The sequence below is a fragment of the Catharus ustulatus genome, chromosome 12 (genome assembly GCF_009819885.2).
Source record: "Catharus ustulatus isolate bCatUst1 chromosome 12, bCatUst1.pri.v2, whole genome shotgun sequence".
NCBI lineage: Eukaryota > Metazoa > Chordata > Aves > Passeriformes > Turdidae > Catharus > Catharus ustulatus.
The window spans coordinates 18140043-18164760 of NC_046232.1; the positions used below are offsets into that span (position 1 = coordinate 18140043).

General features: G+C 44.0%; 1 protein-coding gene across 1 annotated transcript in view; it reads right to left on the reverse strand.

Annotated features, from left to right (window-relative positions):
* Positions 1 to 24718, reverse strand: part of ADAMTS17 (ADAM metallopeptidase with thrombospondin type 1 motif 17) — a 159203-nt gene that overhangs the window by 42707 nt on the left and 91778 nt on the right. Inside the window, exons 11-16 of the mRNA XM_033071032.1 lie at positions 24539 to 24640; positions 23337 to 23482; positions 20914 to 21080; positions 19943 to 20070; positions 11162 to 11282; positions 3678 to 3758 (exon numbers count right to left, since the gene is read on the reverse strand). Of these exons, the coding sequence (XP_032926923.1) occupies positions 3678 to 3758; positions 11162 to 11282; positions 19943 to 20070; positions 20914 to 21080; positions 23337 to 23482; positions 24539 to 24640 (745 nt within the window). The remainder of the gene's footprint in view (positions 1 to 3677; positions 3759 to 11161; positions 11283 to 19942; positions 20071 to 20913; positions 21081 to 23336; positions 23483 to 24538; positions 24641 to 24718) is intronic.

Here is a 24718-nt window from a genome sequence, read left to right on the forward strand (position 1 = left end):
AGCAGACAGACAGAACAGCCCACGTGTTACTGGGCTTCCTCAGTTCAAGGTTAACTGTGTCTTTTGGCTAAGCCTTTAACAAGATGTTTTTTTAACCTCTAGCATCTCATGCCTATTTTATTCTCTTCCAATAAAGAACACAACTTTGCTCTCACTTAACTGAGTGTGTTGCAAGAAGGAAAGAGAAGCTGTTTAAAGCCTTTGGAAGTCAATAGGAAATCTCCTATTGTCAGTCCCTTTGGATCAAGGTTCCATAGCCAGCAAACCCTTCTGGGTGTGCTTAGGATATACAGGATATAATTTGTAATGTCTAAACCCTGGGGGAATCTGCAGCAAGTGGAGGTCACAATGTTCTCTGGATCTGCATGTGCCTTTGTGAGGACCTGTACACTGGGAATCCCTGGAGAAAGGTGGATATCTGTCCTGCTGCACACAACCTTCCTGACAGCTCTCAGAGTCAGCCCCATCACTGGCTCCAAAATCAGGGTGAAGGGGAACTGAAGTGGGAGAATATTTTTTCTGAGGAAAGTTTCCTCTGGCACCCAGCCCAGGGGTATGAGGGTGTCCTGGCATTTGCATGCTGCAGCAATGTGTCAGTCCCTATGGCTCACTTCTTTCTGCTTTGTTCCTCAGTCTACAAAGTACCTTCTGCAAGCTGCAGACACAATTCTGAAGCAGGATTGCTTTTCTCTGCCAAGGCCTAGTGGCTTCCAGGCAGATCAAAGCAGCCACCACGCTGGCCCTGAGGACACAACTAATCAAAGCTGTGGATGAGATAAAACCATCTCCAAGCAGCATGGCTGACTAGGAAAGATTGCCCAGCACGTGCTCCAAACTGTCTAAGAGGTTGAGTGACTGAAGTCATGCTTTGGTTCCAGCTCACTATCAAAGGGAGATAATTTGCTGATGAAAACCAACGTTTCATCTTTGTGAACATCTTTTCTGGCCAGGGTTTGATTTTGATTGCTGCAGGCACTGCTCCCTTAGTGGCTGAGGAGATGGAGAGTTTGGAAACAGACCTGTTCTCAAAGGGGCTCCTTGAGGATTGCAGGAATTGCACTGGGGACTCAGCACAGAATTTGGGCCAAAGGGTTTTCACTGCTGTTTGCCTCCATTGCCCCATCAGCAAGATCACTGCTGCAGCTACAAAACCTTCCCTGTCTCAGACACAGAGAACTCCAATGGCTTTTGTCACACCTGACCATTGGCTGGCTCTGCCCAGCCCCAGAGGTGACAGAACTCAAACTTGTCCACCAGAAGAGCAGGAGGAATAGAGACCCCAGAAACAGCCTGGTACTTCTGTTTTTCTTGCTGGCTGGAAGGCAGGAACTGACAATCAACTTCTAAACCTGGCATCTAGTCAGATCTTTATTTCCACCTTGGGTCCCTCCAGCTTGCCTCCCAGCCTGTGGACACAAACTGCCCAGGCATTTCCTGTTCAAGGAGGTTTTTAAGAGTTACAGCCAGCCAAGACAGCCAGCGTGGGTTGCCTGTAGGTGGAGGGAAATTCTTCAGGCACTGCTCCCAGCACATGGAATAATGATTCCAAATTACGCTGGGCTTCTTTCCAAAATGTTGTACCTGGTTCTGAGTAGAAATAGGACCTGACTGGACTCAGCTTTGTCAGTGCTATTGAAACAGAAAATCTTTCCACACTCGGACCTGAATTTAAAAGTGATTTGGGTTTTATTTCTTGGTCATCTTTATTGTCCTACTAGAACCCCCCCTGCTGCTATATTTCATCTCAGTTTAGCAAGACATTGGGTATCTTTTCTTTGTGTTGAGTGTTCCTTGAAAGAGAAAACCCTGGAAAGCTTAGGGAGGTTCTCCTGGCTCCTGACCATGAACCAAAGAGCTGAAAGCACTCAAATCTTTAAAAGAGCCAGATTTTTATCTATCTTTATGTGTTGTAAACAGGGCCAACTCCTGCTCTCAACAATCCTAATCTTCACCATCCAGTGGAGAACCATCTGCTTTAGTCAAGGTTATGTTGTCCCAAGGAAGGGCAGTCTCCAACTCCATGTTAAGACTCTCAATGCTCTGCTATCTGCCAAAGCCCAAACACCCAGTGCAAACCCCACCAAGACAAACAGAAAGGCTGGTTTCCAGAAGGCAGACCACTTGCAAAACCCAAAGAAACACTGGCTACCATTGTTCCACCAGGCCTTGCTATGTCAAACATCTCATGTGTAGGTGGGACTCTCTGGCAGGCTGGCTAAGGCATGATGGAAATGGGAGCACTGGTGATATTCCTTCCTAGCAAGAAGTGGCACAAATGCCAATGGTTTTGATCAAAGGGCAGCTGAATGACATCATTTGCCTCCCTTTTTTCCCCTGAATCTGGAGAACAAAAGCATCTCTCCTGGTGATATTGCCAACTGTGGCAACATCTCAAGGCAGAAAACCGATAGCACTAGACCTGAAATCCTGACACAATCACTGAGCAAACGTTTTCAGCTGCATCTGATATTCCAGTGCTGGATATTAACATCTCCTTTTGGCTGGAGATGAAGAAATATAAGTAAAAGATATGGAAATCAGAGCTTTGCTCTGACTCCCTGCATAGCCATAGCAAGCTGCCACACCTCAGCTTCCTCTTCCACAAAACAGAGAGTGACAAGCTCTGCAATCCTCTCAGAGTTCCTTCCTCTCTGGAAGCAATTCCATGGCCATGCAGCTCTGATTGTGCCAGGGACCTTTCATGTGCAGGGGTTTTTTTGGATCTTGGGTAATTTTCCTTGAAGCCTCTGCTCTGCCACAGGCTTCCTGTGTAAATTCAGAGCCATGGGGCATTAGCATTTCTGTGAACTGGACTCCCCTTCGAAGTAGATGGGGATAAAACCCTTTATCTATTGCACAGTAATGACAGAAGGAAATGCCCCAAACACTGGAGACAAGAGGCAGAAGACCAGACTGACAGAACCTCAGTGTAACTCACTGACTGCACTTTACAAATGCCATTCTGACCTTTAATTTATTCAATGAGTAACTGAACAACAAATTCATTGACAGACTCTGCCCTACAACAACCTCACATGCAAATCTTACCCATCAGTTATGTCTAAACCTTTTTTCCCAATAGGAAAAGGAGGAGAAAGTGCCTGTTTCCCTCTAAAGGAATGTAGAAGTAGAAATGACAAGAGGATTAAACAAATTTTTTTGCCTGATAAAACAGAGGCAAGTGGACTAGAGGCTGCAGCAAAGGCCATCTCAGAGAGCAGGATCAGGTCTTGGGTACAGCATCCAGAAAATGTGCTGCTGTAGGAAATGGCAGCAGGTTACTGAGGGGTATCAGCTGTCCTGCCTCTGCTTCAGACTGAGCTGGGCGCCTTCCTATCAGTGCCTCTGCCATTCCCTTCCCTAAACACACTGCTCTCTTCCCCACTCCCTCCTCAAGTGCTGTGTGCTCCTGGCAGCTCTGTGCAAGCCACTGCCAAGTTCTGCTCAGGAACTCTTGTGTCTGTATATAAAAGTACTCTCTGGTCCTTGCAGGTTGCTCAGGGGCTGTAAGTGTCTCATACTATCACATCACAAACATCATGAAACCAAGCCTCAGAAACAGAGACTGCAGCAAGACTCAAAATCACCAGCAACAACAGGTTGCTTAGAGAAGGGTCATTTTCAAAAGAAAACAGAGCTGAATTTTAATCAAAGCATTTTTTCTTTTGTCTTTTTACCCAGAAAGCTGTGAGCAGGTTTGTCCTCAACCACTCTGATCCTCCGGGCACCCGCAGGGATCACAGCGGCTTCGATGTAACCTACAGCAACAAAAAAGGGGTGAATGAGAGCAGGGCAGGGCCAGCCAGGATCAACCAGCTCGTATCTCCCCATGAAAAACTCAACTCCAGGCTGGGGATTGAGCGAGAAACACTCCAAATGAGATCCCTGTGCTGGCAGCCAGTTCTCACTGCTGTGACAGGCGTGGTCATGACTAACATTTCAGCAGAAATGCATGTGAGCTGCTCAGCTGTGACTTCAGGCTTGTTAATCAGCTTTTATTCGATCTGCACCCTTCAGATCACCCTGGTTTTCCTGCAGGACTGACAGGGATGCATGAGGACACTGTGAAGTGTGACTGTGAGGAGCAGCACAGCACAGAACAGACATTTGAAATTGTGTTTCCAGTAGATGCTCCTGCTCTGTCCTCCCTGTCCAGGCTGTGCTGTCAGAAAGGATTCACTTCCACTAAACTTTCTGATGATGCTAAAACTGAACAGAGGGAATTGGTGGGACAAATGAGGGGAAAAGCTTGCTTTCATTCACATTTCAGCTCTGTACAAAAATTCTGGAGGACATAAGTGACCTCCTTGTGCTGGGCTGCTGAGAATTCAACAGCTCAGATTTAATGCAATAACAAAACTGGAAATTTCTCCAGGACTGATCACTGGTCACCTCTAAAGAATTTTTCAAAGACCAATTTTGACTCACAGAATACAGTAAGAATAAGCAGGAGTTCAAGGCAATGTAGCCTATTTCCCCCACTAAGGAGACATATAGAGTTACAGACTTGCTCCAGGGGGTGGAAGTGGTGCCTTGAAATAATACAGCAGAGGAACACTAGGGCCCATTTCAAAGAGCCAGGCAGAGTTTTTTCCACTGGCTTACTGGACTTTGAATCAGGCTTCTGTAGATGACACTAATCTCATCACAACCATGACTTGATTCCTCCTAATTGGCCACCCAGTTTACTTTGCAGTGTATCACTTGGCACCTTTTTGGGGTTATTGCTGTCCTCTTTCTTTTAGATGTTAAGCAGCTTATCCTGTATGTTCCCTCATCCACTTTTCTTATTTAAAGGGCTCTGTGAAGCTGTTCTGTGTCAGTGATGCCTTTATGGGAATTGTGGGCTGTCTAGAGCAATGGGTTGGAGAAGTGCTGGCACAGGGAGCAATGATTCCTTTAGCACCTAGCAGTGTTCAGGGAGCTATTTTAGGGATAAAAGCACAGCTGAACAGCCCTGCTTTTGCTGTGCTGATACAGGGAGGACTCAAAGGAGCATGGTGACAGCCTCCTGCACCTCAGGACTAAGTGATTCTCCTGCCACTGTGACATGGAGTGAGACAGATTTAGGCTCTCACATGGTAGATTCATTTCCTGAATATTCATTTGATGAGTAAGGCTTGAGCTCTTGGGTTTCATCAGATGCAGAGGGTGGGCAGCTGACTTTGGCCAGACAGGCTCCCTCTTTTCCTGACTTGTATCTGAATGACACTTTCATCTGGCCCTTCAGCTTAGTTCTCTTTGCACTTGTTCCTCCTCACTTCTCCCTTATCAGGATATCTCAGAAATGGTCACTCAATCCCTGCAGGAAAACCAGAGAGAGGGGCAGCAGAGCTCAAACCTTGTCTGTGCACAGAAGTCAGAGCAGAGGCTCTCCCAGCTGCTGTTCCAGCCTGGGTTTCACCAGGAAAAATCATTACTTCAATTTTTCAAAGGCAATACTGAAATCTGTTATGAAATCAGAGCAAACAGATGTTGGGCTTTATCCTAGACATTGCCAGGAGTTGGTTTTTCATCAGCTGAGATATCAAATCACAGTCAATGCAGAGTGTTTCAGATATCAAACATCCTCACTGCACCCCATGCAGCTGCGTATAAACCCAACCAACAAGTACTCAAGACATGAACACACAGCAGAAGTGTGACCAGTGACAGTCTGTCACAGGGAAACAGCTCCTGATACAGCCCCCAACACCCCTGTTAGGAAGCCAGTTTGGAACATGCCCAAGTTTCAGGTAATTTAATGTACCTACTAGGGGACTATTTACTTATTTAGTTTTTAAACCAGATACAAATGCCCAGAGCTAAATCATGCAGGGGTTGGAGACAAAGTCACTCTGAATTTAGTGGAAGGCAGTCACTAAGTTCAGTGAACTCTGGATCTGTCCCCTGACCCAGCAGCAGCCAGGAGTGTGTCACACTGCTTTAGAGGTGAGCAAACCCTGGAGCTGTGCTGGAGGCTCAGCTCAAGCCATAAATACACTCATTTCATCACTGTGCCATGAGAGAAACACCACGTGGAAAAGTGATTTTTATGTCACTTTTTACAATAGTAAATAGTGAAGTGTGAGCTATTAATGGAGTATTAGTTCTGGAGACTGTTTGGTTTGGTCTCACACCAGATTTTTTCTCCTTGTATAATTTCTAATCCTGATTGATGGCTTTGAGGGGCTGCACTCACAGCTCCTGAATAAGAAGAAACACACTGTGTTAACTCACTGTGCCACAAACCTGACTGCTGACCTTCACTCTCCTTTTAGAGAACTGCCAGATGCTTTGCAGGGGTTTGGATCTGACCTGTCCTCCCAGAGGTGAAGCAGAACCTTGGGCATGTCCCACCAGGAGCACCTGGACACTCTGATTTGTTATCTCCAGCAGTGCTGGGTGAGTTAGTGGTCAGATTCTGCTGCAAACAGACTGGATATCACCCATGCAAATTTGCCACAGGTACAAAGTTGGATCACCTCCACCACTCCACTCAGGTCCTCAGAGCTGGTGGGAGGCTTCTGGTCACAGATTCCTGATCCTTGAGATAACTGCACCAGGAAACACCTCCAGTGTTTTCCAGGCACATTTTATTAAGCAAACTGTAACTGCAGATTGCCAGAAAGATTATCAAGTGTCAGCTAGAATGACCAAAAAAGTCTCAGAGTTGGCTCAGAGTCAAGGACTCTCAAAGCTCTGTTAGGTCTTAGGATAATTGTCTGCAAGGCCAGGGTTTGTAAGGCTGGGCTTAAAGTTCTGCTTTAAATGAGGAACTGGTTAAAGACTGATGAGATTTGGCAACTATAAAGCAGCATTTTTAGTAATTTCACCCATAAATCAGCCTGTTAGGATGAAGCTTTGAAAATACAACAGGAGAACTTCATTATTTGATAATTTATAGTGCTGTATGCAGTATACTCCACCTTGGGAACAGTTACTCTGGCACACACCAATCTTTCTGGATAATCTGCATTACATCAGTGTCTCAGGAATGTAAGACTGTGATTGAAGCAAATCCTAGAGACAAATTTTATGGTATAACTCGTATTAGGACAGACACCAGAACAAAGAGGTGGCTTTGTCATCAAGGAGATTAATATGTGAACAGTGGCTACTGTATCTTCATTTAAATGCTGGAGAGATTTGCAAGAGGAAAGCAGCCCACACAGAAAAATCCATTGTTAGCCATTGTTATTACTCCCAGAAAGAACAGAAAGTTTAGTGTGAACTTCAGAATGCCACTGATCTACTGCAAAACTCTTCTGGTTCACACTGCAGTGAAAGATGGACTCTGAGGTGCAGAAAAAATGATCCCATGGCTGAAAGTACCAATCCCTGGGCACTGCACCTTCCTACCTTACCCCTGCACACACCAAAATCAGGTGTGAGAAAGTCAACAGTGCCCAGCCCATCATCAAACTTCCCAAAAGTGCTTTGAGCAAACATCTCAGGGTAGAAGCCAAGGAGATCAGGCTGTCCTGCCAGCCAAGGCCAGCAGAGCTTCCATGGCATTTCAGGATGAGCATCTCACATCTTCTTCTCACCTTGCAGATTCTGCTGAGTGCTACTTGCTGCAAATTATGTGTCTATTTTCTGAATAGCTGTGATGATTCTCCTTTGCTTTTAGCTTGAGAATAAATCCTGCACTGGCACCTGTCCACTTCCAGCCATGGGATAGCTCATTTGTAAGAAAATCATTTCTCTGAAGAGCCATGGATAAATTTCAAAGCCTCCTACAATTGCTGGAAGTTGGTTACTGGGATTTCTAACTTGTATGTTCTGATGAAACCCTTATAAGGATCTCTGAGTTAAAGATTAGGTAGAGTTCTATTTTCTCATAATTTAAATGTGCACTCTATTGATAAAAAAAGATATTTTTGTGTTGGCTAAAGATGCTCCCAGCCAGCACAACAGCACTACTGTTCAAATTTCTTTTAATAAGTGCTGGATAAACAGCATATGTAATAAAACCCCTACTTTTCCATCATCTTAAAAAGAAAAATTCCTAGTAAAGATGTACTTTTCCTTTCCCAAAATGATATTTACAACAAATGGCATCTCTCGCCTTTAGTTAGATTCTGCTATTAAAAAATATCCAAATATCTGTGGTCATTCTTTTGAATTATAACCATAAATTCTTTCTGAACCACAATCAAACATCAAAATCTTGATGTGGCTGACAAAAGTCAAGAGAGACAGACCCAGGTCTCTGAGCATTACAGGCACAGCTTGGAGAAGCTGTCAGTGAAAAATCAGCTCCCCAACAGACAGAAGTCAAAGAGCTGGCCTTCATTTCTAGGTCCCTTGTACAGTGGGGGACAGAGCAACTCTGGGTTTGGTTTTGAAAAATTATTTTGTAGCAATAGGTGCAGGGCATGCTGCCAGTGAAAAGGAAACCTCAGTGTAAACAGTGCATTCAGCTGCCCTGCTGAAGACAGCCAGCTCACACAAGTGGATGTGGTGGTTAGCATCATAAAAAAAGGCTTTTGACCTCCTGTCCAGCAGAAAAATGGAGCCCATTTCCAGCTGGATCACCCTGGATCACAGGTGGTAAGAGCTGAACTGCTGTGAGGCCCTGGGGATGTTCCATCTTTCCCACTGGGGTGGCAGAGCCTCTGTGCCATTACAGCTGGGGAAAAAAAGAAATAGTCCCGACTCTTTTTGTCTGGTGCATGAAGATTTGGCTTCCTTTCACACAGACAGGTTCCCCAAAAGGAAAGGATCTGTACTTTGTATCTCTGACAAGGCAAGTGTAACAGTAAAAGGACTTGAAGTTTATCCATGGCTTTTGATACCAAATTTCCCATCTAATCCGACAAAAGAAGATAAAGAACCAACACCAAAGGATTTCACCGACACCCACTGACACTGCAAACAGCATTCAAGTATCTTACACGAGAAACACTTGGGAACAGCCTTTGCCTTTGCCATCACACATGTGGAAACCTTCTTACAATGACTATTGGTTACTAAGAAACAGAAAGGAGTTGGCAGGGGTTTAGTTCAGGTCACAGGGCTCCACAACATCATTTCAATCACAGGACACAGAGGGACCAATCCTGCACCAGAGGAGTCCCACGGGCACAGCCAAGGCCCAAGGCTGCAGCTGTGATTCCCCAAACAGTTACCACTCCAAAACAATCAATGTCTTGATGTTTGAAGTTAATTCTCTTTGGAAATAATAAAGCAGCACACTGGACTTGGGGTCTTGGCCTTGGCTTGGAACACAGCCAGGTCATGGGGATTTGCCACTGAACTGTGCAATCATTTACACACCCAAGCCTTGAACTTGTTATCACCAGAATATTGTGGATCTTTCTTTGCCCCAGCTCACATCAAATTTTTGCACATTTTTGCTTAACTGTTAATTTTTTTTAAAAAAACCCATTTTTTTCCCCTTGAGTAACACCATATTCACTTGTGATACTCCAGAACTGGAGCTTTGCCTACTGCATGAAATTCAGTGGGTTCACCTGAGGACCTGACTCTGCAAAACAGCAGCATGTGAGCAGAAATGGATGAGAGCACACACAAAATGCAATTAACTTTCCAAATTAAATTAAAAATAAAACAAAACATCTAATAAATGGCTAAGAAGTTACACTGGTAAAAAAATTATCTTCTAAATTATGTGACATGGCTAAAGGTGGAAACATTGCATTGACAAAGCAACACTGTGACAGGTTTGTGCATCTGAGATGATCAGCAGAGAATCCAAATGCTTGAACACTGTCCACAAGTCATCAGGAATTCTTTGTGATTAGGTTCCAGGGCACTGGGGGTGAAAACCTCCAGCAGAGTCCTGGCAGCCAGTAAAGGCTGAAGCTGCTCTCTCCTCCAGCCTTGTAAAGTCACCACCTCAAGCAGTGTGTGGAGCTGGAAACGGGTGCAACCTCCTGGCAGTGACCCAGAAATTTCCTATTTATCTGCACAAGATGTTTTGTAGACTCATGGGAAAAGATAAAAGATAGCTGCTCTTCAGCAGCATGTAAGAAGTCCATGAAAGCTGTATAGCCTGCTACAGAAGTGGAGAATAGCAGGGGTTTTTTCAATGGAAATGAGGAACTTTTCCCACCACTTGCATCAAATGCACAAGACTTGATGCAAGTGGGTGGAAAATAACTGGGACAAAAGAGTCAAATGCATTAATGTCTTTGACTAATGCATAAAACCATTCAACAGCTTGGCCAAGCACACAAATGTGCACCAGAGAGATGTGGTGCAGGTGGGAAACCCTACCTGATCTCACAGGAGGTGAGAAATCCCAGCTGGCCCCACAGGTGAGGAGGAGGAGGGTGCAGAGGAAGAGGTCAGTGAACAAAATCAGCCTCAGACTTCAGAGCTGAGACCTGGACTAAAGGGAGCTGCTGAGCACTGGTGCTGCTTTAGCCACTCAACTGAAGTGTGTGCTTAAAGGGGATTTTCATGTGCTTTGTAGAACTCAGTCCTGGAGCAGCACATGTTGAATATATTTCTCCATACAGAAATGAATGGGAAATAATTTTTCTTCTGGACAAGTGTTTCCTTCTGGAGTAGCTTCCAAGTTCTGGACATGACTTTCCCCCCCTCTTTGGCTAATTAGGATTTGTGATAACAGGGTTCTCAGAAGAGCAGTACAGAAACCCTGGAACAAAGACTAATTCAAACACCAAGCTGTACATACATTAATGTTTAACAAGAAAGGGAAAAGTCTTAATCCCAAGCTCCTATATCCTATACTGGATATTTTTGCTGGCAGGGAATCAGTCAAAATATTCAGAGGGGAGTGCAGTGCTCTTTCCTTTAGCTGAGATATTCTGATTATAACATGAATCATCTACAACATGCAACATGCATCATTCTGAGACCTCAAAGATGGTGCTGAAATCCAACTTCCCTCCCGCTGGGAAAGATTCTGTGATTTTGTCTCCTGTTTATAATCATCAGCACCAGTAGCATTGAAATGAGAAACACAACTTCACTCTGAATTTCAGGCAGAGGCAGTGGCTGGTATCTGGGTGACTGAGTAAGAAGCAGATGGGATATCACACTTGAAGTGAGCTGGGGTTTGCTTTATGTTTCTTAGGTGCTTCTTAGAGCTGTTTTTTTAGGTGACTCCAGTGCTATGCAAGAAGAGCTGTTACTGCTACCCCAACTCTCCTCCAGCAGGTAAGAGAACGCACAGAGTGTTACTCACCCATGCCCTTGGTGTGGTTGAAGTCTCCTTTCACCACTTTGCAGGTTTTCCCATCACCACTGCAGATCCCACAGCGATCCTCCTTGGCAGCCGAGCCAATGATCCCATCACAGCCAATTTTCTAATGACAACCAGAGACCCCCATTACTTTATCTGCAAGGTCAGAGCATCTCTAAACAGTGAGGTCAAGACTAAGATTGACATCTGACTGAAAACCTGAATGGGGAAAAAACATTGAACTCTTCATTAAACTTTTGAAATGCCTGAAAAAAGACCTTATTAATCAGATGGTTCAAGATACCTGAAATGAAAGAGTAGTTCAGTGGAAGCAGGTCAGTTTTATACCTGGCCAATTATGAAATTTTCCACATGCTTGCACAATATTAAGAATTAATATTTAATTGAAAGATAAACTATAAAATCTAACAGTTTCACCTAAAGCTTCATTATTAGTGGTGTTTTCATCATTTTGTATACATACCTAGTTTTTTTCCCAATAAAAACCTATAGTTCTGCTTTCACACATGGGAAGAGTCACAATATTCTCCCTGCAGCTATCAGGAACATCAACATAATCTTCCTTATTCACAAAGCATTCATAGCTTATGATGGTGAACATTCCACATTTGTAGATTGAGGCTGACAACACTGTCAATAAGTACATAAATTGTATTCTGTCCATTTAAGACCCTCAAAATGATCAGCAATTCGCTCTTAAAACATAAATTTCTACTGAAATAAGCATTGTCATTATGCAAGTTATTAGCAGAGATTGCACTGTTAAAAATGAGTTTAAGATTTATTCTGCACAGATAAACAGTTTCTTGGCAAATGAGTAGCAGGACTGTCACTAGTAAGACTTATTTGAACAAGGCTATTGGGTCTCTCCCATCTTTGCCTTCCTATGATGAAGCCAGAGGAAAGTTGGAGGGATATCTTAGGGAACAATCAAAACAACAAACATTTTGAAAAATAGGGTAAGCAGGGAAATATTAAGAGAACTTGGGCTGTTTATCTGAGCCTGTCTGCATGTAAGCAATGCAATTTGGATCAGAATTCCAACATTCCCCTTGTTTCAGAAGACCCTGGCCACTGCCTGAGTCCAGATGTATTTCAGGGATCAAAGACTGCCAGCGTTCCGCCGTGTGCTGATGCAGAGCTTGTCTGGGTAAATCATTAGGGACAGACATGCTGAGAGAGGATGATCACCCTAAACACATACCAGGAAATTCTGCTCATTAACTGGCACAGCACCTACATTGGTGCACAGGAAGAGCAGGAAAAAACCTGTATAAAAGTATAAATGGGAGTTAAAAGAGGTAGGAAGAGGATTGTGAAGTTTTTGGCAATTGCAACTCTCAAGCTTAAATTCACGCCCATGTCCAACAAATAATTTTGGGATATTGAACGTGATTCTGCCCCCAGAACAGAAGGATGTCCCAGCAGTTCTCCTTCCAGGAAAATCAGGATGATTTATTAATGGGGTTGCTGAAAGGCAGCTGGAAATAAATGTCTGTCTGCCACCCTGCTGAGATACTGGAAAGGCTGTGTTTAATTTAGGGCTCTGGTGCTATCTTTTATTGTGCTGCATTGTTATTAGCACTATGTGAGCACACAGATGAATAAAGGGAACATAATGAGTGTTGAACCACACTTATTCCCAGAGCTACATGAGGAGTCTGTAGGACTCTAACAGAGGCAGGGAAAGAATGGGGAGTTGGCAATCACATGCTCTGTGTTTGTGCTGCAGTTTCCCAGATAATGGAAAGCAGTGGAAGCGGCAAAGCTTGGGAAGGCTGAGTCCCCATCTGAGACTGGGGTTCAACACAAGCCATCTCCTCACACCTTTACTTGGTCACTGGCACCTCTGACTTGAGAGGCCCTCTCTGAAGGGCATGGAAATAACCCACTGAATCCACAAATGGAGCTCTCAGTATCTTTGCTGGTTTTTACCTTTTATCTTCACCCAGTTCCCTGTGAGTGAAGGAACTGGGAATGGCCTTTGCACCCTCCTCTTCAATGGCACCACTGCTCCCATCCACAGGGCAGAATTTCCCTCAATCCAGGCCTTGAGATTTAAAGCCTCCATCATGTTTGGGCCAGGAAATAGCTACTTAGAAAGGAATATCTCTAAGAGAATAAAACACTTTTTTTTTCTTGGCTTCAAGATGAAAATTGGTGCATTCTTGCTACTTTATGGGGGAAAAATACCTTGGAAGCACTTTAGTGTTGTCTACACAAACATTAGAGCCTGTTTCCCTCTCCCTAAGTCTTCCAATCATTTCCAAACTGAAAGTGCATTTAATAACAGTACATAATGAAACAGCTTTGGGTAAGATTTGACAATGGATTCCAAAAGCTGCAAAGTAATTTAGAAACACATTACAGTGACCACCTTGGTCACTCTGATCCTTTGAGAACTCCTCACATGGAAAATACTCTTAAAACCACCACCATGGCCACTCTAAATAAAAGTGGATCAGTGGATCAAAGGGGAAGAGACAGGGCTGGAAGAGCAGAACACTGTGGCTGTCCCTTTGTGGGTGCAAAGTACCTGCCAGCAGTCCTTGGGCTGGTAACTCAGAGATTTCTCCAAGGTCTGAGAGCCCCTGAGATTGCAGCATTGGCTGGAAAAACCTCCAAGTGTGTACATCCACTGACAAATGCTCTGTGTATTATACTGCCCATCCTTTAATACAGAGCTCTCCTCAGCCTGCAGAAAGCTTTCCAAAATGTGAAGGCAAAGGGAAAATCCCAAGTTTCACTACACAGAAGTCAAGTTTTCACAGTGCAGAAAGAATCCCCTAAAACCTAAATAGTTCAAGGGAATTGTTTGAGCTTTGCCATCTCTTGCTTTGTGTTGATTCCTGTCCAGTCCAACCAATCAAGGTAAGGGGATTTATTAAACTAAGACAGGGGAAGCTTTCCATTCTGAAGAAACAAAGACCTTGTAAATAACAATAATTTCCTGTGTGTTTTCTGACCCAAGAGTTACCCTGCAGATGAGCAGACTGAGTCCATGGACCAGCCCATCCAGCAACTGCTGGATACTTTCACTTCCATCAGTCTTGAATGGACTGGTGAGAAGGGAAGCAGCTTTAAAACATGGGAATGCTGGCGAGAAACATGAAAATAAGTTTTTAGGGCTTCAAATGCTCAGCATGGACAGTCAGAAATGTGTCCACAGGTTTCTTAAGGCTCTTCCACCCAGGCTGTCTCTACTCTGACACATTTTGGAACTAGCCACTGACCTTTACATTGGCAGGTACCTGCATGTTTTCTGAGCCAAAGGCCTGAAATTAATTCTCTTTAAGCTGATATCTCTGTCTACCCTTCCTTCTCTCCCTCCCCCTTCTTCTCATTTTTATAATTAAACATCTGAAAGTACTGCTTGTTGGGTGGTATTTCCAGCTTCAGTCATAGCTGGCTCCAGCATAGGAAAACTCTTCTCTTTTGAATACATATCACTTGGATTCTTCTGTGTGAACTATTCTCTGTATTGCTTGGATATTTTTTAATGATGTTTTTATTTGTATTTTCAATGGCTGTGAAAGAGCTCAATTGATACAGCTTGTGAGGGTATGTTTTGCTACATAAACACAATTATTTTTGTTATATACACCCACTCTGTGCAAGAAATGACATTGTAGGCTCACAAAACTGTAATGCTTCCCATATGCTGAACTAACTGGCTGTCTCAATGGATCAAATATAAATATTGATGCAACATGTGCCACTTTGCAAATTAATCATGTACAGAGCAGGCTGGTTATGACAGATTCATCTACATTGCCAATTTATTTTGTCCATAATATCCAATGTCCATTGATACCTCCAGGGATGGACCACATGAAACAGGAATTACAGATGTGAGCAAGTGACATTCAGATCTGAGGGGAAGAGAATTCTTATTTTGTTGTTTCAAACACGTCTGCCCCTGTGGAGGGTTGTGGGTGGCTGTCAGGGCTGGGTGAGCTGAGCCTGGGTCCCTAATCAAGCAGTTCATCTTTGAGTTACTGCAATTTCTGTTCCACAAAACATTTTGTGCTAAGGACTGGAATCCACATAGGAGTTAGTTCAACAAACACCTTCCTGTCTTTTCTCAAGGCTTCAGATTTTGTCTGAATCAGAGCAGCTCTGCTGGATCAGGAGTTAGACACCTCCTCTTTTAAATTATCTCATCTGCTTTAGATCTGCAATGTCACCTGCCATTGACTTTGTGCTTAGATCCCTCAGCAGCTCATGGGGAGGTGTTAGACACAATAATTCTTGATTTTTCACACAGATATTGAAGGTTATGTATCAAAAACTGTGTTCATGAGAGAACATGCAAATAATACAAAGCTATTTCCCATCTCAGGAACTCCTTTGCTTCTGTTCTATTATATGCTTTCCATGGGATAACATGGGAGAAAAACTGGGGGAAATAGCATGGGGTTTTGTTTTTTTTTTCATACCCTACTGCAAAGTACACCACAAACTAGTAGGATATCAACAAAACTTGGTTTTGTCACTATGCCTTACCAAAATCCCTGATACTCTTTTTAACCTCAGATTACATTGCTCCAGATCCAGACATGGAAAAAAACAAAAAGGCAATTATACAACAGGTTTCTGTAGTTCAGACAATCCTTCTGGATTTTGTGCACATGCACTAAATAATTTATCAAAGTTCAGTGCTAAGCCAAGTTGTTGTATGGAGACAAGCTACCCAGTCTGGAACATCTTGTACCACAGTTTGTAAAGTAGGAATATGAATAATACATGGAAAATACTCAAGTGAGGAGACAAAGCCAGAACTGCAGGCATCAATCAAATGCAAAAAGTGGGTACTAAGTATAAAAAAAACTGTTTGCCAGCAGCAGGTCCAGTAGACAACTTCAATTTCTCCTCTGCCACCTCTGGCACTCTCCTGACACTCTGCCTGTCCAGTTTGCAGAAGCTGTTTTGAAAATCTGTCCATTTTCCAATTTGTGCACCCTTTTCAGAGAGTGTGACAATCACTTTCAGAAGAAAGGAGTTCTGTAACAATTTTGTTGTGCCAGAACAGCCTAATATGTGGTTTATTATCATTAAACATACTGTGGATTCACCAGCCAGTTTAGGAGGTGTGATATGACAAAACATTCATGAGAAAACTGCAGACAGAGCCAAAACATCTTCACCTCCTAAATTGTTAAATCATAGCAAAGACTGCCCTTGATCTCCAGCCCAGTCCAGCTATACAGGAGGTCTCTCTTTTCACAGAGACCTTAAATTACATCCTGAAGCACAATCTGTAGTCCCCACTGGAAAGTTCTCATGCTGTCATGAGGCTCAGACTAATCCTCCTCTGAGAAAAGCCAGCACAAGGTCATGTGCATCATAACAGTCAGCTGAGCAGCTTGTCTTCTCCTCACCCCTCTGCTCTGTGACATCTGACACTTTTTTTAGTTCCACTTCTGCCAGCAGTTTTGAATTAACCTCAGCAGCACAGAGCAAAGCACTGTCAGGGGTTAGAAAGTGCCCTGCTCTCATGAGTGTTCTCTCATCAAACACACACCCACAGGCCCAGGGAAGAACAAAACCCTCAGGGAATCCTCTCCCTGAAAGCCATTTGTCACTTGAAGAGAAATAGGAGAAGATGAACCCAGTGTGAGGTGCAGGTTGCAGTGCCCTACTCCACCTTCCCCATGGCTGCAGTGTCCATGACAGGAAAAGCAAATTGCTGCAAAGCCTAAATGAGCACTCACCCTCCTCCTCCTCCAACAGATCAGGCTGCTCTTGTTCTCCAGCCTGCTACAGATTTGCTTTCTCTGAAAAATCTCTGGAGAAAATAAATTCTTGCTCGAAGACCATGTGCATTTTGAGGAGAAAGGGTCAAAGACCAACATACACTTGGAACAGGGGAGGCAGTTTGCTCAGAGGATGGTAAGAAATGGTGCATTTGAAATGTTCACCCTCAAAAGTAACTCAAACAAGGAAAAAAATGAATTGAGACCTTATGATTCATCTCAAAAACAAGGAGTAAGGCTAGAAAGAGTCTAGGTGATTTAGGAACCCCTGTGCTAAATTTAGGGCTGGCTTTGCTCTTTGGGGCTTCTATGCATGATCAAAGTAATAACCAAGTCTACTCACTCCAGCTGCCTTCAGGTGTAAGGGATAAATACAGAGATGCTGCTGCTTTTGATGATTTTCTTTCAGGGATAGTGAGGCTGACACCAAAGGCTTCATTGACACCTTTTAGATTGGAGTTCAGCTTTAAAGTGAAACTGTAGGAACTTCACAAAGTACAAGTGAAGGAAAATTCCCTTAGTGCTCAAATGTATTTGGGGCATTCTGAGGCTTCAGAGAATCTGTTCCTGCCTTCCTTCTCAAAACCCTCCTCTCCTTGCTGCAGTTTTTTCTCTGCCATGTTCATCTACATTCATTCATCATCCCAGAACGATTCATGAGCTGCATTTAGGAGCAACTAATGAAGGGAGAAGATCTATTACATTTCCTGGGCTAGATGTTCACAGGCAATGGTTGCTGCTAATTTGTCTGTTGCACTGACAGTGTGTCATTCCTGCCTTTGAGAGCCTCTAACTGGAAGGATTACATAAGAAAATAAATAACAGTAATACCACCCTCTGATTTCAGCACTTATTCTCTTCTCCAGGCCCCCTGCAATGCTTACTGCCAGGCTTTGTCTACTCTGGGTAAAGAAACAAGGAGAGGAGTAATTAAATGGATATGGCAATTAAATTGGTTTAATAGGCAGCTAGTCAGACAAGTATCTGTGGCAAGTGGGGTACACAGGCACATGTGGCAATTCTCAGCACTGCATATATGGCAGAGCAGTATTATAAATGAGTTCACAGGGCTTGCAAATCTGCTCGGCTTGAACTGATCATTTCACATTTTTTCTCAGCCAGATGCAAATGGACTGAATGTTCTGCAGCTGTCATCACCTCTCTGCACAGTTAAAGGCAGTTGCCCCTGACTCTGAGTGCAATTTGCTTTTCGTGCTGTACCTCCAGTGCTCTGTGCTCATAAAGGAATTCATTTGGAGGGAGCTGGCTACTGATCCTCCCTGGATGAAAAAAACGTGCCTTGCCATCATGTCTGATTTACTATTTGTGACAGTTCTGAAGGTTTGGAGCAATAAAACTGGCCAGCCCAGAGTAATGGTCAATGGCACACAGCTGGAGGTGCACAGCTGGCCTGACTATAAAAGGTTATTAATGGGGTTTTTTTTAGGTTTTTTAGCCAAAACCAGGGGAGAATGAAGTAACTTGGGATGCACCATGAACCTGGCACCATGTGCAAAGCACTTTGTATTATAAAGAATCAAACTTGCACTGGCTCCCCAGACTGTTGCTGTTCATATTCTTCATTGGAATAAATTAGAAAGAGTGAATTAAAAATGCCTCTTCAGCATCATTTGTCAAGAAACAGTGTGAAATGTCTCCTGCAGCAGTGCAAAATTCAATCCAAAGATTTTTCACTTCTCTCTTTGCATTGCTGTTAGTTAAGCTGCTTTATGCCCCCAAAAGCCTCTCTCACACCCATGTGAGTATTGTGTTCATTTATCTCCCTGCCTGGAAAGCTCAAAGCAATAAAATTTGGCATTTCTTAAACACTCACAGAAATCAGAAATAATGCCAAATTTTGATTTATTTCCACTAACTTTTCTAGTTTGCCAGGGCAAACCAGTGAAGTTAGTGGAAATAAAGGGTGATGCTAAAAAGCTGTTCTGGTGGATACCAGGGCTGGTTAATACCAGGAAGAGCAATTCCTACCACAGGATACAAATCTAGGTGAGGAGAAACTCAAAGGGAAGAGCTGCCAGGAAGAATTCAGCCCTGGCAAGGCTGCTGTAGCCAAGTGAACACTTTCCCACCACTGGGACACAGTGACTTTGAACATGTGCTCCATGATGAGGAGAGGGGAAACTCATGAAGAGCCTGCCCTGTCAAATTGTCTGTGACAAATGACCTGAGTGCATCACCAGGAGCACCCACTCCAAACAACTTCCAGTCCTTCATGATCCTTAGATACACATTTTTCTCATCTCCCTTCTCTTGTCCAAGCATTAAATCTCCATCTTCTAGAGGTCTACAACTCCAGGAACCTGAAGCACCAGCTCCAAGAGCTGCCCTCCTTAGCATCCAATGTGTTACAAACTCTCAGCAAACCATAAAGTTTTATTACAGAGATCTCCCACACCTCATTTTGGATCTGTGTGTAATTTGGTTAGAGAGAAATAATCACTGCAATGGTTATAGGCCATCACCCTAAGGGAAAGGGAATTCAATCTGAACACTCTGGCTCATGTAGCTGCATGAGCCAAGGAGCAACTGGTACTGAAAAACTTCCTCAATATTTCTAAGAAGGAACTGGGTGGATCTGAAAAGCATCATGATTCTGGCAAGATATTGCTTGTAACAGGCTAGTGACAATTTGTAAGCTGATTTGCAGCTTCAGTGCTTTTATCACTGATTCCTCTAATAGCCAAAAAAGAGCAGTTAAGCAGGCCAGACTCCCCCTCCAATCTGCTCCCCTCACAGAAGTCCCTTCCCACCCAAGCCATGCACATGAGCAAATGTGATTTTTGAGCATTCCCAGCTGTTCAGCAATATTATACCTAGGGCATTCAGCACAATTCTCAGACCAGGACACAGGGCCATGCAGCACTTGTAGAGGGACTTACAAAACAGGGCTGTCCCCTCCCCTCAGGGACAGCCCCACAGCCACCCACACAGTGCTGCCCCAGACTGAACCTAACACCAGAAATAGAAGAAGAGAAAGTTACTGCACCTGGCACTTGCCATGAACACAGAGGTCTGTCTCATAAGGCCCACAGGGAGTTCCATCCAGGACTCTGTCTGCCACCAGCACAGGAGAATCCTTGCCCAGTGGGGAGCAGAAGAGCTCGCATGGCTTATCTGGGAAAAGAAATACAACTGTCCTTGGGAACAGCACAAGGGTTTGAGGCACAAGGGTTTGAGGCAATGGTGATGCATTCTCTGCATGAATGGATCTGGATATGTCATCTTTGAAGGACCATGAGGCTTTCAGTTTAGGCCTGTCATTTCCCCACTTTAAAATACCACTATTAAAGGGTTACATTGATGAGACCAAGATTAAACAGCACAGAAAACCAATTAGTCAATACACTTCCATGTATCTGTTTGTAAAGGGAAGATGTTTGTTACAGAGAACATTCAGCAGTCTGATAATAATGATCAAGTCATTGTGTCTCACAAAATAAAGGCTACAGCCAGTGCTTTTAGAGGAACAAGTTCTCCAGACCATTTCCTATCCCACCATCTGGCTGAACAGCAGATGAACAGCATGATCCAGCAGAGGAAGCATTAAAGGAATGTAGGTGACATAGGCAATCATGCTGAGATGCCCCAAAGTGATAGAAATTTTAAAATGTCACAGGGAATCCACCTTTTTCTTTCAGTTTCAAACTAACTGGAATTTTTTAACATTTAAATTCCCAACTCTCTGATTCCCAGTCTGAAATTCCCAACTTCAGACTGGGAATCAAATTAAGGCACTGCTCTCCCAGCATTTCAAAAAGATGAGTGAAGCATTGACAACTCTGTATGTTCTATTAAGAAGGCTAAAGGAACAGCAGGGCAGCACCAAGAACAATTAATTGTAATTAGTCTTTCAGCTGTAGCTAAAGGGGGCCTGCTCAGCAACAATGGGAGCCCTGCAGATGAGAAACTGCAGTGAAAGAACAGCGAGGAATTACAGAGGGAGATGAAAAAACTCACCATCCACAATGACAGCTGTTAGGAGGCTTTTCTTCTTGTTGCTGTACCTGTCGTGGGCCTGGCACTGCTGGTCCCTGAAGCTGGGCACCCCTTTGGGGCAGGGCAGGTTCTCACACACCGTGTGCTCCACGCTGGCCCCCCGGCAATTCTTCCCACCTGGCCCCGGGCTGCAGTGGGCAACAAAAGCAGGGTCAGCACCAAACACCTGGAATGTTCCATCTTCTCCCTCCCACCTTGCTTTGCCTCAAACACTCCTGAGGATGGAGATACAGCAAATATCTCTTCAGCATGTGCTCTCCTTGCCATTAAAATAGCAGAGAAGCAGCTCTAACCTGCACTGTAGGGAGGGTATCCAGAAACAAACCTTGCTGCAGATAACCTCCATCCATGAAATCCATGCCAGTCCACACATTTGGTTTTAAACATGCAGGAAAGGCCACTAATGCAACATCAGAATTAAAACACCTGCAAAGCCTATCTGTTTTTATTTATGAATCCCCAGAGAAGAAGGAAAATTCAAATTCTCAGCAATAGCCTTATTTTCTTTGCAAAATAAAACAAAATACTAACAAAAAACCCACAAGCATGGAATCTGGAATTGCAGGTCCCAAGTCTTGTACTTAAGAGCTCAAGCACTGGGATTTCCAATAAACAGTGCAATCCAAGTCCACCCTGGCCCATGTCTGAAACAGGGACAGTGTGAGATCTCCTGGTAGGCGGCTCCATAACCACCTTTCACTGTATTTATGCCAAGAGAACCCACCCACCAATGGAACTGAAGAAATCAAAGCCCATCTATGTTGCTATGACCCTTTTACATGACAAGAGGGGTCTGGAGAAGGGATGCTCTGTTTAAGCCAGTGGTTTTCTCCTCAGTCTAACTGTACAACAACAACCCAAAGCCTAGACAAGAATACAAGGCAGTACAACTCAAAAGTCTGCATGTGCAAACTGGCTTATGACACACTCCTTACAACCAAGGAGAGGCAATGCATGTCAATGCTCAAAGAAATTACAGAAAGGAAAAACCAAATCAAACAGTGAAGCAACTGGTTTAAAAATACTGCTGGTCCCACAGGCTCAAGAGTCAGCTGGCAGGAGCAGAGATTCCTGTAAAAAAAAAACCCCAAGACCAAATATATACAAAATAATAGATAAATCCCTTAGCCAGTATTTTTGGACAGTGAATAAACCAGCTGCAGAAGTGGGCTGAGGCCAGGAATTTGAAGCAAAAGAAGATCACGTGTGTATCTCCAGCCAAGAATGTATATGAGCAAGAGAATTTTAAAATCAGTGTGCAGTGTTGGAAGGAGCATTTCCTGTAATTTAAGGAACGATGATGGATGGATTTAGGTTTGGTCAGCACTGTAGCTGACAGCAAAGAAACCAGCTCAGTACCCTTTTCAGGAAAATGAGCTGCTAAAAATCAAACCTGGATACTACACACGTGCAACTGCAGCTCAGATAAGGAGAGGCATACACAAAAAATCCTTTTCACATGATTACAGGTCAACAGCAGCAATTGTGAGCCTATCCATCATCTAGGCATGTCTTCAAAGTAACTGTGTTGCTATGCAGAATTTCAGCCCCAATTTAAAAAGAAAAGCTTTGGGTACTTTGTGTGTAGAAGAAAACCTAAAATCTGAATAAAGTCAGAGACACCCCACTTGGAGGGCTGCTCCCAAGGCTGTGGAGTTACAATAAACACAGTTGGGGTGGCCAGGTAAATGGTACCATTGCAACCTCTTCAGGACTCCAAAGTGATGAAGAGACTCCCAGATGGGTCTCAATTGACCTGAGGGATGAAGGGCAACACCTACATTTTGTCCTGAATCAGAAAAAGTCCAAGCCCATGCAGAGAGCATCAGCTTGTTTGTAGTCACTGTGCAGAAGCTAAACTGCACCAGGGCTCCCTGCATGCATGAAAACCTTCCTGTTCTTATGCAGCACATCCTGACCTACAGAGCATCTCAAGGGGCTTTGCCACCACAGCTCTGGGACACTGATCATTGTGAGCCACTGCACTGCTCCCCAAGCTCAGAGCAAGCACTCCCTGCAAAACCGATCTCGAAGGCACATTGGCTCACTTTGGCAGACCCAGATCAGCCTCTCCTCATTCACTGTAGTGCTGGAGGGGAAACACAGTGTCAGTTTTTCTGCCAAACTACATATATCTAATCCAACTGTATGTATTTGAATCACTGCAATGGTAAACTTCCAAAGGTGACCCTTGAAGCCACTTCCACAGAACCCACTTCAAGTCACTCCTGGATTCTGACCTGCAGCTTGTGAATGAGAAATTTCTCAGGGTATTTGCACAGCTCTGCTGCTCATTTCTCCCCTGTACTCTTGCAGCAGGGTTTGCCCAAAAGGGAAAAGGCTTCCAGCAGGGCCAAAGGAGGCAGGATGGTGTGAGGACTTACGGGGGGTTGTCACATTTCCGCTGCCTGAAGCGCACCCCTGTTCCGCACGTCCGGCTGCACATGCTCCACGGGCTCCACACGCTCCAGTCCCCGTCCACGTGCTCAGGGATGGGGGTTTTACTGACACACTCCCCAGCTCGGCACCACTGCAAGGAAACCACGTTAGCACAGCCTGGGGAGAAGCCCTGACCTTGCACAGGTGGGCTTTAAAGGATGTCTGAGGGATTGCAACAAGTCCATGTTTAAGTTTCTAGGGATTTGAGGCTTTGGTGAGATGGCAGTGGGAGAAGGAGGAAGGGAGAGGTGAAATGTAGAAATTTAAGTGTCACTCTCAACAAGCCCCTGAAGGGAGTTCTGTCATTAAAAAAACAATCATAGAAAGCCCCTTACTTTATAAAGCAGATAATTATCTAAGTACTAAGACTTAAAGTCCCACGATTCACAGAAATGGAGTCCAAGAAATTCTACCCCAAAGCAATGCCTTCATCAGCACTGTTCCCACTATGTACAAAGTGATTGAAGTGTTTTGGACCTAACTTGGCTGAAGCCCCAAACCCCTCTGATTCTAATAGGTTGTGCTGGCTCCTGACCAAGCAGCAAACTTGGTCTGTCCAGGATGTGACACAGTGAGCACTGCTAAGAAACCTTATGAAAGAGTCACCAGGACTCCTCCAGTTAGAGAAAGGGTCTAAAACCCTTTTTTTTCTGCTTCCTTGTCATGGTTTCCAGGACCCAGTTTTTCTTGTCATTGTTTATCTTTATTTGCAAGTAAAGTAAAGGTTCCAATCCTTGATCTCAGCAACCAGGCTTTTTAATTTTACCCTTTCTTACCTCCCCAACTATACCACAGACAAAAAAAATATTAGAGTCCAAAACCAGTAAGTAGGGGGATGAGTCACCAAACCAGGCAAGCTCCAAAAAATACATACAAAAATAAACACAGCAAATTATATCTCAAAAAGAACAGAACATCACTGAATTTGAGCTACTTACAGAAGCAATAAAGGTTTTAAGGAGCCATTTTTGCTTTCTTCATCTTCCAGCACTCCCCAAATGTCAGGCTAAATGCTCTGCACACTTTTTACCTCAAATACAACCCAGAACACGACCAGCTATGGGTTTATGGTAAATACTGAACATCTTGGAGACATTATTCCCAATGCTGGGAAACAAGAGGTGAGTGCTGCTGACATTGTGATTACCTTGTCTGCGCCACATTCGGTGCCATCCAGAGGGGGGTCCAGCTTTGTTTTACAGGAGGTGTCTCCTTCCACCAGGCACCAGAGCCCAGCACACATCAAATGCTGCAATCACAAAGAAAGTAGGTGCAGTTATTACTTTTGGAGATGCCAGCCATCATTATGGGATATACTTCAAAGCTC